This window comes from Martes martes, assembly GCF_963455335.1.
Source record: "Martes martes genome assembly, chromosome: 1".
Taxonomy (NCBI): domain Eukaryota; kingdom Metazoa; phylum Chordata; class Mammalia; order Carnivora; family Mustelidae; genus Martes; species Martes martes.
In genome coordinates this window covers 130222267-130240103 of record NC_137888.1, presented here as the reverse complement: position 1 = coordinate 130240103, position 17837 = coordinate 130222267, and the positions used below count along the sequence as shown (strand labels likewise).

The 17837-nt window shown below is 39.1% G+C and overlaps 1 protein-coding gene across 1 annotated transcript in view; it reads left to right on the top strand.

Annotated features, from left to right (window-relative positions):
- The window catches only part of COL6A5 (collagen type VI alpha 5 chain), a 93147-nt gene extending 82256 nt beyond the window's left edge, over window positions 1-10891 (top strand). The window contains exons 39-40 of the mRNA XM_080818735.1: window positions 501-745; window positions 10076-10891. Coding sequence (XP_080674861.1) covers window positions 501-745; window positions 10076-10095 — 265 coding nt within the window. The 3' untranslated portion in view covers window positions 10096-10891. The remainder of the gene's footprint in view (window positions 1-500; window positions 746-10075) is intronic.
- Window positions 10892-17837: the final 6946 nt, after the last annotated feature.

Sequence of the window (17837 nt, the reverse complement as noted above, 5' to 3'; positions counted from 1 at the left end):
ATGTTGCTTTTATGAAAAAAAAATGTTCTTTGTAATACCTAATCTAATACCACTCTAATACTGGGTACTGCCAAAACAGAAAACTTATAACATCAAATGCGAGATATAACAATCTTAGAGCAAAATAAAAACGAAAAGAGAAAAAAATTGCAAAAGCAACCAGAACATTCACCATTTAAAAAACAGAACCCATATAAAGACTAGTAGGAAGGATTCTTTTCTGTTTGATTTTGCAAAGTACAACACTAAATACTCAATAAAAATTCAGTGGTGAAAATAAGATTGCTTTGGAGTCCTAAACCATTGTTACAACATTCTAATTTCCTTTGGACTATTTTTTTAAAAATGCCCCTGAGTCAAATTTCATCCACAAACTGCATTTGGACTACTCCAAGCACGTGCATAAAATTTATTGCTGTTCTATGTCTGCCTGTATTTACGTTTAATTCTGCAAGGGACTTGGCTAATGTATTTTTCATCTCTTTTCTCTGTCACCTCAGCCTTATTCCTGAGGTGTATAAAATAGAGACAGGAAACAGTGAGCTGTTTGATGAATTTGGTTCCCAGGAGCAGCATTCCTTTGTATTAGGGATCAGTCCTAGTAATGGTTCTGAGACTGCTACTGATTTGATCCAGAAGTTATACATGCTCTTTTCAACTGGAGAACTGGTGGTGAACAATGAGGAAGAGGCACAATCAGAAGAAATGTCAGCTCTAGCAGATGGTAAACAACAAGATAAAAAAGGTAACCTTGGGTACAATAGAATTGAAGACCCTGAAGTACCTTTGGATTTCCCCTGGTGGAAGCTGAGCGAAGATGAGCAAGGAGAACTCACTGGGACAAGTAGAAATGACAGGATAGAGGTGCCTATCATCTAGGGTTGCAAGGGGTTCCCAAAATGAGGAGGCAGACAAGACATAACTCCAGAAAGGCAAAAAATAAATAAATAAATAAATAAAAAATACGAATCAATGGTGTTGACAAAACCAGAACTGGAAGTAGGTATAGCTGTTTGGTGTGGGGTCGGGGAATGAGATGAGAAAAAGGACCACACAAGACCTGAGTAAGCAAGCAGAGCCCTTCATCCTTGTGCAAAATGCAGTGGGGGAGAGCTATGCAACAAGCCTCCAGTGTTTGAGGGTCTGCCTTCTACCTTAGCAACCCAGGCTTTCCTGCTCTGGGATGTGGGCTTCAAACCAGTGCCTGGAATGGACAAGGCTGTTGTGCTTTCGAGACTTCTCTGGAGGCTGAGGGCAGCTTCTTAGGCAATGTAAGGAGGTATCTCTGGACCTACAGTTAAAGGGAAAAAATGGAAGATGGAGAACAGGAAGCTATAGTAGGCTCTAGAAAAGCTATTCACAATTTTTGTTGTGTATCAAAACTACATGGGAAATCATTTTAAAATAAATATTCTTGGGTGTCTACTAAAGCTGAAAGTATACATATACTATGACTATCAACTTTAATGTATATGCCCTACAGAAAATATATATATTTGTCAAAAGTCATGTATTAGAATGTCCATAAAAGCATTATTTGTAGTAGTCCCAAAGTGGAAACAAAAATGCCCAATAGCAGGTATGATAAATCAATTTTGGTATGATTATATAATGAAATGCCATGTATGTATGCAGTATATATGTACAATATTAAGTATGTAATATATATCACTATATTAATATACAATATTGTAATATATATAATATATATTATATATATCAACACTTCATATATACATCTATACTATATGTATTAGATATGGGTATAATTGTAGGCATAGCTAGTATATAGATATTGAACAAAATCAGCAAAATGATGGAAAATAGGAGAGATGAGAATAAAAGAAATATAGAAAACTATAGAAAGGGAAGGGACGTGTAAGAAAAGAAAAATCAAATATAAATACAATGAAATATCTGTTTCCAGTCAAGATGGACTAAGCCCATATAGCCTCTCTCTCCCACTGATCACAACTGAGAACTCTGGAGAAAACACAAAAAAGCAACCTCCTGAGATCTCTGAAAAGAAACAAAAAGCAGATATATTATAAAGTTTCCCATTGTTTTTTCTGTTTCCTTTTGTGGATTTGGGCTGAGGGCAGACCCCAGTCCTGGAACTGTGTAATGACAGTAAGGCAGGAGGCTAAAACTCAGTACAAACCCCATGTTTGTGGACAGAAGAACTAAGAAAAGGGACCCTTGTTTGTAAGAGGTTGTGGAAGAAATCCCCATTTCCCCTCTTTTTCCTCTCATTTTTTAAAATTTTTTAGAAGATTTTACTTATTTATTTGACAGAGAGTGAGAAAGCATACAAGTAGGGGAGGAGGCAGAAGAATAAGGAGATGCAGGGTCCCCACTGAGCAGGGAGCCTGATGCAAGGGTCAATCTAGGACCCCAAAATCATGACCTGAGCCAAAGGTAGATGTTTAACCAACGAGCCACCCAGGCACCCCTCCTCTCACTATTTTGCCCACTGTTTTGCTCTGAAAGTAGGCAAAGTTTGGAGCTGAGTAGAAGGCTAGCTAGCTAAAATTAAAGAGAAACCTTGTTTTGCTGGCCAGAGGAACTAGGAAGAGAGGCCCTGTTGGCCAGCATGTAGGCATAGCCCCAGAGAGAAGAGAACTGGAGGAGGAGGGGATCCTCTAATTCTAATTATGGGAGCTGCATAAGCCCTGGGCTCTCCACTATGCTGTGCATGGATGGGGAAGACCCAGAACAGGATAGCAAAGGCTTTGCTATCTCCACAGGAGGTAACACAGCACTTGGAACCTACCAGGTTGATTGCCTGCTGACAAAAAATTTAAAATTCTACACAGAATCATACTAGAATTTAGAGTCTATGCAACATAATATTCAAAATTTTAATGATAAAACCTAAAGCTAGGCAACATATAGGGAACCAGGAGATGTGAACTATTCTCAAAGGAAAAGACAAACAACAGACAAAGTCATTGAAGCAGCTATGATAACTATGCTCCATGAGATAAAGGCAAACAACTTGAAATGAACAGAAAGACATTCTCAGCAGAAATGTGTGGCGATGAGCACTGGGTGTTATATGCAACTAATGGACAGGCTCAAAAGCAGAAGGAGGATGACAGAGGAAAGACTCAAAGAACTTGAAGATATATTAATTATATAATCTGAAAGGGATTTTTAAAAATGAACAGAACCTTGAAGACTTGTAAAATAATATCAAAAGGTCTAACATTTGTTTTATTGGCATTCTAGAAGGAAAGTAGAAAGAAAAGAAAGTTAGATTCATTCAGAAGAAAATACATATTAGAGGAAATCATGGACAAAAAATTCCCAAATTAGTAGAAGATATAACTTTACAGAGTTTAAAACCCCACTCAAGAGACATCATTAACTGCTAAAAACAAAAGATAAAGAAAAATCTCAAAGCAGCTAGAGAAAATCTACATATTACAAAAGAAAGGAACAATTCTTCAAATGATGGTAGATTTCTCATTAGAAATCATGGAGGCTGAAAGATAGTGAAACATATTTTTCTTTCACATACTGAAATCAAAGGACTCGGAACACAGAATTTTATATCCAGTGAACATGGCCCTCCAGAATGAAGACAAAATAAAGATATTTCCAGATAAAGGAAAACTAAGAGGATTTGTTGCTAACAGACATGTGCTAAAGGAAAGCAGTGATGGGAGAACCAGGGAGTTAGGGTGAGGCCAAATGACTGAGGATCAGATGGCTGAGAAAACATACTGAGGAGGGGACCCAAGAGGGAAATCAAGGAGGGGATTGGAAAGGGAAGCTGGTTGAGTGAGAAAAAGTGGCAGGTACCAGCTGCAGCTCACCTGTGTACAGAGCCATACTGTCTTTTAAGGTAATTTCATGTAAATGACCCCACTGAGTTCTCTCCAAAACCCTGTGTAAGAGACAGGAAATAATACCCCTCATATTTGGATGGAGAAACTGAAGCTCAAATAGGTTTAGTGCCTTCCTAGGACTTGACCCTAGTCTGGCAGGTCCTGATTTAGTGTGCTTTCCCAATACTGGAGAAAGGAATCAGATCTGAGATAGAGAGGGTAGATGTAAGAGGGAATATCTTAGCTCAGGCTACCATAAAAAATGCCATAGACTGGGGGACTTAAACAACACTAATTTATTTTTTTCATGGTTCTGGAGGCTGGGAAGACCAAGATCAGGGCAAAAGCCAGTTTGGTTTCTAATGAGAGCTCTCTTCCTGGCTTGCAGACAGCCACTTTCTTGCTCTGTTTTCACATGGTGAAGACAGCCCTGGTGTCACTTCCTCTTCTAAGGTCACCACTTTTATCAGATTGTGTCTCCATCTTAAGACCTCATTTAATCTTAGTCACCTTCTTAAAGGCCATATATCCAATATAGTCATGTAGGGTTTCAACATCTGAATTTGGGGGGACACAATAGAGTCCACAGCAGGGGATATAATTAACAACATAATTACAGGAAGAAACCCTATAAATCAGCATTGCCCAAGCTTGTCTATGGATTATAATGACCTGGATATTTGTTGACAGTTCACAGTCCAGCCCACACTCTACATCACTTAGATCTCTGGGAGGGAGACACAGGCAACCATTTTTTTTGAAGTCCCAGAGCAATCCCAATATGCATATAAGTTTGAAAAACACTTCTATAAATTTCTTTTTTTTTTTTAAGATTATTTATTTGTCAGAGGGAATGAGCACAGGCAGACGGAGTGGCAGGCAGAGGCAGAGGGAGAAGCAGGCTCCCTGCTGAGCAAGGGGCCAGATGTGGGACTCGATCCCAGGACACTGGGATCACAACCTGAGCTGAAGGCAGCTACTTAATCAACTGAGCCACCCAGGCGTCCCAACTTCTATAAATTTCTATTCGATCAGTCCTGTTAGGTATCTTGAGGTGAGATTGCTGCTGAAAATGATAAATTTGGTAACTCAAAAGGATTATCAAGTGAGCATTACTGAGACCTTTCTTCTTTGTTATTATTCTCCAAAATTTCTTTCCTCCAGAAGTTTTCTCCATTTTTCTACTTAATTATATATCCTGCATCCAGAAGTTGATGATGTCTTTACTCATTTCCCTCTGAGAGTGCTAGCCAATAACTTGATTGGGTGACATTTGGCCATCTCTTCTCCATGAAGTCAGTCTGAGTCTCTTTAGGAAATGTCAGTTTGGCTTCTTTCTTGGAATCATGCAAGATTAGAATTTGAAAATGGAATGACTTTAGAAATCACTGAGTTGTCTTGTATCTTTTTATAGATAAGGAAATGGAAGCTGCAGACATCTAAAATTGTCTTACCAAAGAATATTCACAGCATCTAGTCCGATACCATTTCGTCACAATGATGTATACCCTACAATTATGTTTCTAGAACACAAATAATCCATGGAAAAAAGATAATAAAATATTTATCTGAAAAAAAATTCATTATCTGGGTTGTTGAAAGATTGGAGATGATACATATGAAGGTCAAAATACACAATGTGCTTGACATGTAATCAGCTAGTATTATCTTACATGAATGATCTAAGTCTGGTAATATATGTGACAATTAAAAATAATCCATTGTGAAGGATGATCAGCCCTTATATGCTGATCTTGCTATGCTTATCTTTGTTTTCCCAGAGAGAGTGAGCTTTTCTTTTCACCTACTCATTTTTCTGATGTTTTGATTTTATCCATCTACTTAATGTACAGACTATTTTGCTCATTAATGTACATTTGCAAGATTTTAATGTGGATTTTTAAGAAGAACAACTGTATTCCTTTTCCCATTATATCACGTTAGGGCTTGTTTATTAGTCTTTATTTTTCTAACATCAAGAACAGTGTTGCTCAAAGTGTGGTCCCTGGACCATCAACATCAGCATCATCTAGGAAGTCACTGGAGATGCAGATCTTTGAAGCCTACCAAAGACCTGCTGAATCAGAAACTCTGGGGTTGGGGCCCTCCAGATGATTCTGATGCAGGCCAGGGTTTGAGAACCACTGACCTAGTGTTACAAATATTGGGCCTAAATTAGTCTTCTTTAATGGAAGTCCTTTTGTTAGATATTAATAGGTAATTGGGAGAAATTTTTCTTGTAAAACACTGATAAGTAGGTATCATTTTTGCAGGACTTCTTAGTGCCTTTATTGGGCTAATCTTCATTGTGGTTCTGAGAGAGGGGCTATCGTCAAACCATTATGACCATAGAATCATTTATCAGGGACTAGTGTTCTATAGAAACCAGTTTGGGAAACAGTAGTTAAAAGAGTAAACCCAGGGGTCACTGGATAAGGATATGGATTTGACTCCTATTTCTGCAGTTACTGGTCATGTGATCATAGGCCCATTATTTTGCCTTTCTGAGGTTTCATTTCTCTACCCGTAAAATGGCCAGAATAATAAAGCCTACATCGTAGGGTAATGTGATCCTTAAATGAATGTAAATTGTTTCAAATATCACTTTACATAGAGGGAAAGCTTAATACATGTTAGCTATTATTTAAAATGATGATGATGATGACAGTGGTGATGACAAATGGCATTAGAGCTGATGGCCATGGTGGAAAGAATGCCAGATTAGGAATGAGGAGATTTGGATGCTAATTTTGGTTCTGTCACCAACTAGCTTTGTGATCTCAAATTTTATCTTGGTCTTCAGCTTTTTTATTTGTGTAATGAGGAGCTTGGGAAGGCCAGTGTTTTTCATACTAAGGGGCACAAAAAGACTTCCCAGGGCATGGATTTCTAAAAATTAGTCTTAAAGGACTCTGTCTACCTGAGAATGTCTCTATTTGAGGAATCATGGAGGGTCTCCTTTCCTGCATTCCCTTTTACAAATGCCCCCCACCTCATAAAAAAAGAAAAAAGGCATATTTCTCAGCCACCCTTTTTTTTTAAGATTTTTTTTTAAAGATTTTATTTATTTGACAGAGATCACAAGTAAGCAGAGAGGCAGGCAGAGAGAGAGGGGAAAGCAGGCTCCCCACCAAGCAGGGAGCTCGATGCGGGGTTCGATCCCAGGACCCTGAGACCATGACCTGAGCCGAAGGCAGAGGCTTAACCCACTGAGCCACCCAGGTGCCCCTAAGATTTTATTTCTAAGTAATCTCTATACCCAACATGGGGCTCAGACTCACAACCCCAAGATCAAGAGTTGCATGTGCTTCCAACTAAGCCTGCTAGGCATCTCTCTCAGCCATTCTGAATCTGATTCTGTGCTCTGCCCAAATGTAAACCCTCCTAGGGAGGCACAAAGTAAGGAGTGGGGAACATGTTGTCAAAGAGTCATTTTAAATACTTGATCTGTAGGCCTCCTTTAAGCCAGGTAAGGCTTCAGGTCTTTCCCATCCTGTACATGTTTCTGTTAAGGAAGAAATGTGTTGCTAGAAATGAGGTATTTGAATTCATGTTTCGATGTTTGAATTCAGTTATACTATAGAGTAAGGATGGTAGGAGTGATGATAAGTTTCATTTAATAATCTGGCCTGCTCCATTCCCCGATCTTGGCAAAAAACACCTCTCTTCAAAGTGAGAAATCCATGAGAACAAAGCAGAGAGCCTATAAGTAAAGTATCAGTGGAGAGCAGGCATTGTTTCATCAGGCCAAAAAAATCATAACAAAACCCTTAATCATTTACCTATCTTGGAATGGAATCATAAGTAAGACATCATCACAGAGACCCTCAGTAACATGCTTATTTCAGTTGGAAGACCAAATCTCCCAAATGAGAAAGCGATGTTAATTTGTTTTACTGTAAGGACTAGTTCTGCCAATTAGGCTATATGGGGATATGTCCCATCAAGAGAATGAGCCAAGTTGGAGCTTCAAGATTCTGAAGAAAAGGGGCGCCTGGGTGGCTCAGTGGGTTAATAAGCCTCTGCCTTCGGCTCAGGTCATGATCCCAGGGTCCTAGGATCAAGCCCCGCATCGGGCTCTCTGCTTGGCGGGGAGCCTGCTTTCTCCTCTCTCTCTCTCTGCCTGCCTATCTGCCTACTTGTGATCTATCTCTGTCAAATAGATAAATAAAATCTTCAAAAAAAAAGATTCTGAAGAAAAAAATACATAAAACAGATTATAAGAAATATTACTTTATCAAAAAATACGGTAACGCATACATGTGAAGTGTGCTTTATTTATCAATATTAAGATTTTCCAGCCACATTTTAGTGTCTCGGGTTAAACACCATACCTGTAAGTGAAAGAATAACTAACTAGTATTATTAATAGCTATTTGATAAGTTCAGTGAAGTGTTTTTGGGTGCATTTCCCAGAAATGAGAAAATGTCATCCAGTGACAGGGTAACAGATTCTTTTGTAAATAAAAGCTTTTGAAAGATTACTGGGTAGTTTTTGGCACATAACTCAGAATTCAAAGAATTGTTTCATATTTGCCATAATAATTTGTTATTGCTATAATAAAATTCCTTCAAAACCCATCTGTCTATGTAAACAATATTTATCAGTGCTTAAATCTATAACAATAAATATTAATAGAATTAATATTAAATTTTGCATCACTCGGGGCATCTGTGGGTTAAAGCCTCTGCCTTCAGCTCGGGTCATGATCCCAGGCCTGCTTCTCTGACTACTTGTGATCTCTAACATAAATAAATAAAATCTTAAAAAAAAAAATTTGCATCACTCTAGCAGTAAATTGTACTAGTAAGTAAAAGTAATAGCCAAAAACTATCCATCTCAATAAGAAGTGCATTTCCAATAAAATTTTTGACTTTTGTTTTGATAGAATTACCAAAATTTAAATATATATGCTGTTTTGATAAATTGTAATGGTATTCCATCAGAAAATGTTAACACATAGAAGCTTATAGTCATAGGAAATAAAAAACATGTGCTTAAATATATTTTTTGATGCAAAGATTTATGATTAGGCAAACAAAAGATTTTAAAGCATGTAAATATATTACAATTAAATGAAATTCTGTGTGGGAAGTGGAATGGAAATACATGTTTACGGAGAAAAATGAACACCACAAAATATCTGACTTTGAACCATGAGCATGTTTACATATATTTTCAATGGAAAATGGGTGCTATCAAATCCTTGTGCTATATATATTCTATTGGGTAAATTAAAAGATAAAGGTGGCAGTTTTATTTCTAAATGTGAGTTTTTATACTATGTCACAAATTACATCCTTTTCAAATGCTTAAACTCATAATGAAAAGAATAATTAGATGTTAACTTTAAAATATGCAAGGCAAGTGTACATGACTGTTTCCTTTGAGATGGGTATGTAAGTAAGTCTGAAGATAAGTACATGGGATCATCTCTCACATCCTGCCTTGGGCAGGTTCCCTGGAGCTGACCCTGCAGTGAGGACTTGTGTACTTGTGATTTATGGTGATGGCGCTCACTCACAGGAGAAACTGAAAGGGAATGGAAGAAGCAAGACAGGGAAGAAGTGGAAGACAAGCAAGGGTGTCATCTCAGGCAAAGGACCATCAAGTACAGCTTTAGCTTGCTACACTCAGATACTCCAGCATATTGAGTTACGCTGCAGAGTCATCCTGACCTGAGCAAGAGTCAGGCTTTCTCACTCTCTTGGTAGATCATTGACAGGACAGGGGCTGTGACTTCCCAGGCACTCATGCTGCAGGTGATTAAAACCACTCCAGTGGTGGGACAGCAGCCCTCCTAAGAATAGTAGGTGTTGATGCTAAAGTGAAAGCTCACACGAGGGTGGTTAGGGAGGAGGAGGGAAGAAGGACAAGAAGGGAAGGCATTTTGTCCTAGAAATTAATGCTAAAAAAGAATATTAGAAGGATTCTGGGCAGAGTCCTTGCTCTGCACATTCCTTCCTGCTCTGAATCAGTGATACCAGCCACTGAATGTGCTAAGTGTGGAATTTCAGATGATGAATGTACCAACGTTTTCCCAGGGAGAATCATATTTATAGTTCTACTTATATGTTGCTCATGTGTACAGATCATCACATCACTCTTTTATTTTGACTCTTGAAAGCAGCAAACTATGTGTGTTCAATTCATATGTGGCAAAAGAGGAGTTGAATCTAGAGCGAACATGATAAACAAATCCAGTGACATTGAGAACAATTCATATTTTTATATTTTGCAGATGGTGAGGACTCAAGATGATCATAGCAGAAAAGGAAGATCGCTCCATTGGCAATGTGTAATTCCATGTGGTTCTAACTAGAAACTATAAATCATCTGTCAGAAGTGGAGTGGTGAGGGGTAGGAACTTTTCATGAAACCAATTGGCTAATAACATGTTAAATTTGTTCTGCTTCAAATCTGAAAGGGAGACTTTTCTGAGTGAAGACATCAGCAAGCATAACTGAGAAACTAGGAATGATTTCATCTCTTCCAAGGACTTGGACAACTGACCAGGAAAAGCTAACGGAATCTTTTCTTCGAGAGCTCTGTATGGTTCAGATAGCAATATGATGCTATATCTGCTTAAAGAAGATTTTGTCATAATTTTCATCACGTCTACATCTCAGATTGGGCAGTTGAAGAAAAAGCAGTTAGAGTTAGAATTTCCTAGGAATGTCTCCTATCTCCTCATAGAATGAGAAACTCTCGTCCATCTCTTCAATTCTGGTACAACTGGTGAATCCAGCCCTGAGTGCCCTATAAAACCCACCTGGCCAGCTGCTGCCACCACGGTCAATGTTTGCTCTTTACCAGAACATTTAGAAAAGAATGGATTTTGTGAGAAAGAAAAAAGCGAAATGAGGCTAATTTTATGAACGGCTATTTTGTCCTGTGATCATTTGTTTTACATTTAACATGCTTTGCTTTATATGTACTTGGTTTTTGCTGGGGAAAAAATTATGGAAAAAATGAATATTCTATATGACCAGAGCTGTTCTTGGGAATTACAATGGAACAAGTGACAAGTTCTAGAATAAAAGCAAGTCTGAGCTGGAAGCTTATTCTGTTCATTTTTAACTACCTGTCATCTAACTCAGGCCCACTGAAACACCAGTACAGGATTAAACATATTTGGAATATATATATATTTACAATAGTGAATTCATTTTTTAAATCTTTCAATTAGGTCAAGGCAACTAGTAATTGCCAAGCAAGTATATTTTGCATATTTTTTTAAAGATTTTATTTATTAATTAGACAGAGAGAGAGAGAGATCACAAGTAGGTAGGCAGGGGGGGCGGGGAGCAGGCTCCCTGCTGAGCAGAGAGCCCAATGTGGGGCTCTATCCCAGGACCTTGAGATCATGACCTGAGCAAAAGGCAGAGGCTTAACCCACTGAGCAACCCAGGTGCCCCTATTTTGTATATATTTTTTTTCTACCTTGATGAATAAAAGCTGAAGTCACATTGCAATCTAGAATTGAATTGCATGACAAGTAATAAATTGATATAAGTAGAGTAGTTTTAAGTAAAGTTTTTTTTTTTTAAAATTTTTTTTAAATTTTTTTATTTTAATAAACATATAATGTATTTTTATCCCCAGGGGTACAGGTCTGTGAATCGCCAGGTTTACACATTTCACAGCACTCATCATAGCCCATACCCTCCCCAATGTCCATTTCCCCACCACCCTCTCCCGTCCCCCCTCCCCCCAACAACCCTCAGTCTGTTTTTTGAGATTGAGTCTTTTATGGTTTGTCTCCTTCCCAATCCCATCTTTTGATTTTTTCTTTTCCTACCTCCCCCCAACCCCGCCCCTGCCTTGCATCTCCACTTCCTCATATCAAAGAGATCATATGATAGTTGTCTTTCTCTGATTGACTTATTTCGCTAAACATGATACCCTCTAGTTCCATCCACGTCGTCGCAAATGGCAAGATTTCATGTCTTTTGATGGCTGCATAGTATTCCATTGTGTATATATACCACCTCTTCTTTATCCATTCATCTGTTGATGGACATCTAGGCTCTTTCCACAGTTTGGCTATTGTGGACATTGCTGCTATAAACATTCGGGTGCACGTGCCCTTTCGGAGCACCACGTTTGTATCTTTAGGATATATACCCCGTAGTGCAATTGCTGGGTCATAGGGTAGCTCTATTTTGAGTTTTTTGAGGAACCTCCACACTGTTTTCCAGAGTGGTTGCACCAGCTTGCATTCCCACCAGCAGTGTAGCAGGGTTCCCCTCTCTCCACATCCTCGCCAGCATCTGTCATTTCTTGACTTGTTAATTTTAGCCATTCTGACTGGTGTGAGGTGGTATCTCATTGTGGTTTTGATTTGTATTTCCCTGATGCCGAGTGATGTGGAGCATTTTTTCTTGTCTGTTGGCCATCTGGATGTCTTCTTTGCAGAAATGTCTGTTCATGTACTCTGCCCATTTCTTGACTGGATTATTTGTTCTTTGGGTATTGAGTTTGCTAAGCTCTTTATAGATTTTGGATACTAGCCCTTTATCTGATTTGTCATTGGCAAATATCTTCTCCCATTCTGTCAGTTGTCTTTTGGTTTTGTTAACTGTTTCCTTTGCTGTGCAAAAGATTTTGATCTTGATGAAATCCCAATAGTTCATTTTTGCCCTTGCTTCTGTTGCCTTTGGCGATGTTCCTAGGAAGAAGTTGCTGCGGTTGAGGTCAAAGAGGTTGCTGCCTGCATTCTCCTCAAGGATTTTGATAGATTCCTTTCTCACATTGAGGTCCTTCATCCATTTTGAGTCTATTTTCATATGTGGTGTAAGGAAATAGTCCAATTTCATTTTTCTGCCCGTGGCTGTCCAATTTTCCCAGCACCATTTGTTGAAGAGGCTGTCTTTTTTCCATTGGATATTCATTCCCGCTTTGTCGAAGATTAGTTGACCATAGAGTTGAGGGTCTATTTCTGGGCTCTCTATTCTGTTCCATTGGTCTATATGTCTGTTTTTGTGCCAGTACCATACTGTCTTGATGATGACAGCTTTGTAATAGAGCTTGAAGTCTGGAATTGTGATGCCACTGACTTTGGGTTTCTTTTTCAATATTCCTTTGGCTATTCGAGGTCTTTTCTGGTTCCATATAAATTTTAGGATTATTTGTTCTATTTCTTTAAAAAAAATGGATGGTATTTTGATAGGAATTGCATTAAATGTGTAGATTGCTTTAGGTAACATAGACATTTTCACAATATTTTTTCTTCCAATTCAGGAGCATGGAATATTTTTCCATTTCTTTGTGTCTTCCTCAATTTCTTTCATGAGTACTTTATAGTTTTCTGAGTATAGATTCTTCGCCTCTTTGGTTAGATTTATTCCTAGGTATCTTATGGTTTTGGGAGCGATTGTAAATGGGACTGACTCCTCAATTTCTCTTTCTTCTGTCTTGTTGTTAGTGTAGAGAAATGCGACTGATTTCTGTGCATTGACTTTATATCCTGACACTTTACTGAATTCCTGTATAAGTTCTAGCAGTTTTGGAGTGGAGTCTTTTGGGTTTTCCACATATAGTATCATATCATCTGCAAAGAGTGATAGTTTGACTTCTTCTTTGCCAATTTGGATGCCTTTAATTTCTTCTTGTTGTCTGATTGCTGAGGCTAGGACTTCTAGCACTATGTTGAACAACAGTGGTGATAACGGACATCCCTGCCATGTTCCTGACCTTAGTGGAAAAGCTTTCAGTTTTTCTCCATTGAGAATGATATTTGCGGTGGGTTTTTCATAGATGGCTTTGATAATATTGAGGTATGTGCCTTCTATCCCTACACTTTGAAGAGTTTTAATCAGGAAGGGATGCTGCACTTTGTCAAATGCTTTTTCAGCATCTATTGAGAGTATCATATGGTTCTTACTCTTTCTTTTATTAATGTATTGTATCACATTGATGGATTTGCGGATGTTGAACCAAACTTGCAGCCTGGAATAAATCCCACTTGGTCGTGGTGAATAATCCTTTTAATGTTCTGTTGGATCCTATTGGCCAGGATTTTGGTGAGAATTTTCGCATCTGTGTTCATCAAAGATATTGGTCTGTAATTCTCTCTTTTGGTGGGATCCTTGTCTGGTTTTGGGATCAAGGTGATGCTGGCCTCATAGAATGAGTTTGGAAGTTTTCCTTCCATTTCTATTTTTTGGAACAGTTTCAGGAGAATAGGAATTAATGCTTCTTTAAATGTTTGGTAGAATTCCCCTGGGAAGCCGTTTGGCCCTGGGCTTTTGTTTGTTTGGAGATTTTTGATGACTGTTTCAATCTCCTTACTGGTTATGGGTCTGTTCAGGTTATCTATTTCTTCCTGGTTCAGTTGTGGTAGTTTATATGCCTCTAGAAATGTATCCATTTCTTCCAGATTGTCAAATTTGTTGGCATAGAGTTGCTCGTAGTATGTTCTTATAATTGTTTGTATTTCTTTGGTGTTGGTTGTGATCTCTCCTCTTTCATTCATGATTTTATTTATTTGGGTCCTTTCTCTTTTCTTTTTGATAAGTCTGGCCAGGGGGTTTGTCAATCTTATTAATTCTTTCAAAGAACCAGCTCCTAGTTTTGTTGATTTGTTCTATTGTTTTATTAGTTTCTATTTCATTGATTTCTGCTCTGATCTTTATGATTTCTCTTCTCCTGCTGGGTTTAGGCTTTCTTTGTTGTTCTCTCTCCAGCTCCTTTAGGTGTAGGGTTAGGTTGTGTATTTGAGACCTTTCTTGTTTCTTGAGAAAGGCTTGCACCACTATATATTTTCCTCTCAGGACTGCCTTTGTTGTGTCCCACAGATTTTGAACCATTGTGTTTTCATTATCATTTGTTTTCATGATTTTTTTCAGTTCTTCTTTAATTTCCTGGTTGACCCATTCATTTTTTAGAAGAATGCTGTTTAGTCTCCATGTATTTGCGTTCTTTCCAAATTCCCTCTTGTGATTGAATTCTAGCTTCAGAGCATTGTGGTCTGTAAACATGCAGGGAATGATCCCAATCTTTTGATACTGGTTGAGACCTGATTTATTACCCAAGATATGGTCTATTCTGGAGAACGTTCCATGTGCACTAGAGAAGAATGTATATTCTGTTGCTTTGGGATGGAATGTTCTGAATATATCTGTGATGTCCATCTGGTCCAGTGTGTCATTTAAGGCCTTTATTTCCTTGTTGATCTTTTGCTTAGATGATCTGTCCATTTCAGTGAGGGGAGTGTTAAAGTCCCCTGCTATTATTGTATTACTGTCGATGTATTTCTTTGATTTTGTTATTAATTGGTTTATATAGTTGGCTGCTCCCATGTTAGGGGCATAGATATTTAAGATTGTTAGGTCTTCTTGTTGGACAGACCCTTTGAGTATGATACAGTGTCCTTCCTCATCTCTTATTATAGTCTTTGGCTTAAAATCTAATTGATCTGATAGAAGGATTGCCACCCCAGCTTTCTTCTGATGTCCATTAGCATGGTACATTGTTTTCCACCCCCTCACTTTAAATCTGGAGGTGTCTTCGGGTCTAAAATGAGTTTCTTGTAGGCAGCATATTGATGGGTTTTGTTTTTTTATCCATTCTGATACCCTGTGTCTTTTGATTGGGGCATTTAGCCCGTTAACATTCAAGGTAACTATTCACATTCAAACTATTAACATTCAAGGTAACTATTGAGAGATATGAATTTATTGCCATTGTATTGCCTGTAAGGTGACTGTTCCTGTATATTGTCTCTGTTTCTTTATGATCTACTACTTTTAGGGTCTCTTTTCGCTTAGAGGACCCCTTTTAATATTTCCTGTAGAGCTGGTTTGGTGTTTGCAAATTCTTTCAGCTTTTGTTTGTCCTGGAAGCTCTTTATCTCTCCTTCTATTTTCAATGATAGCCTAGCCGGATATAGTATCCTTGGCTGCATGTTTTTCTCGTTTAGTGCTCTGAATATATCATGCCAGTTCTTTCTGGCCTGCCAGGTCTCTGTGGATAGGTCCGCTGCCAATCTAGTGTTTTACCCTTGTATGTTACAGACTTCTTTTCCCGGGCTGCTTTCAGGATTTTCTCTTTGTCGCTAAGACTTGTAAATTTTACTATCAGGTGACGAGGTGTGGACCTATTTTTATTGATTTTGAGGTGTGTTCTTAGCATCTCCTGGATTTTGATGTTTGTTCCCTTTGCCATATTAGGGAAATTCTCTCCAATAATTATCTCCAATATACCTTCTGCTCCCCTCTCTCTTTCTTCTTCTTCTGGCATCCCAATTATTCTAATGTTGTGTCGTCTTATGGTGTCGCTTATCTCTCAAATTCTCTCCTCGTGGTCCAGTATTTGTTTGTCTCTCTTTTGCTCAGCTTCTTTATTCTCTGTCATTTGGTCTTCTATGTCACTAATTCTTTCTTCTGCCTCATTTATCCTAGCAGTGAGAGTTTCCATTTTTGATTGCACCTCATTAATAGCTTTTTTTATTTCAACTTGGTTAGATTTTAGTTCTTTTATTTCTCCAGAAAGTGCTTTTATCTCTCCGGAGAGGGTTTCTCTAATATCTTCTATGCCTTTTTCAACCCCGGCTAGAACCTTGAGAATTGTCATTCTGAACTCTAGATCTGTCATGTTACCAATGTCCATATTGATTAGGTCTCCAGCCTTCGGTAGGGCCTCTTATTCTTTTTTTTGAGGTGAGTTTTTCCACCTTGTCATTTTGTCCAGATAAGATTTGCTTTCTCCTGCTGTGGAATTCCGCTGTTCTTGGTGAGTGAAGTTGGTTTTGGATGGGTTTCTTGTTGATCTTCTGGGGGAGGGGCCTGTTGTGATTCTCAAGTGTCTTTGCCGCAGGCTGAATTGCACCGCCCTTGCCAGGGGCTGGGCTAAGTAATCCGCTCGGGTTTGCTTTGGGGAGCTTTTGTTCCCTGAACGCTTTCCGTAGAGTTCTGGAGGACAGGAATGAAGATGGCGGCCTCCCAATCTCTCCTCCCGGAGGAGCCGAGAGCTTGGGGTTCCGCTCCTCAGTGCGCCCCCAGAGCAAAGCGCCCAATCGCCCCACCTCCCTGGCCTGCGGGCCGCGCCTCAAGGAAAGCAGTCAATTGCTGGAATCTGGAGAAAAGCGCCCGGTTGCTTCCTTCTCCGTGGCCTCCGGCCGCGCTCCGAGCCCACCCAGCCTGCAACTGGCACAAGATAACCCCGGGCTGAGAGCTCAGTCCTAGGCTCTGTCGCTGTAGCTGGCTTCCCCACTCCAATACCTGCGAGCTCCGCGGCCCTCAGACACCCTCGGTCCTTCCGTGACCCGCGGGACCTGGGGTTATGCTGACCCCGCCTGGGTTTCTCCCCGGTTTAGCCCCTGGATCCTATTTTGTGTATTTTTAAAGTGACTCTGTTCATTGGGTAATAGTACTGACAATTATGTACTTTTCCCACATAAATTCCCTCAACATTACTATTTTTGTTTGAATAATTTTAAAATAACCCAATCAATTAAAGCTAGGCTGTCAAAAGTTTTGAAGTACCCACATATTGCTCTCTGTGAAGTTCTAAAGCAAACTCTACTCTTTAGTAAAGTTTTGTTTTTCCCTAAGAATCCTCATATGTGCACATGTGTATAAATGTATGTATGAGGGGTGCCTGGGTGTCTCCGTGGGTTAAAGCCTCTGCCTTCAGCTCAGGTCATGGTCTCAGGGTCCCTGCTCAGCAGGGAGCCTGCTTCTCTCTCTCTCTCTGCCTGCCTCTCTGCCTACTTGTGCTGTCTCTGTGTGTGTGTGTGTGTCAAATAAATAAATAAAATCTTTAAAATTTTTTTAAAATTATAAATAAATAAAAATAAATGTATGTTGAGGACTACATCAGATCCCTAAACATGAAGATAACATGCGTTGTCAAGAATGGGAAGCCTAAGGAACTCAGCCTCTGATGATGGGACAGTGGATTGTTCTGCCTTTGAAAAGCTTGTTAGCAGTTCCTAGCAAGGTTGATGATGCATATATCCTACAACCCAGCTGTCCCCGTACTGGATCTATATGCCTGAA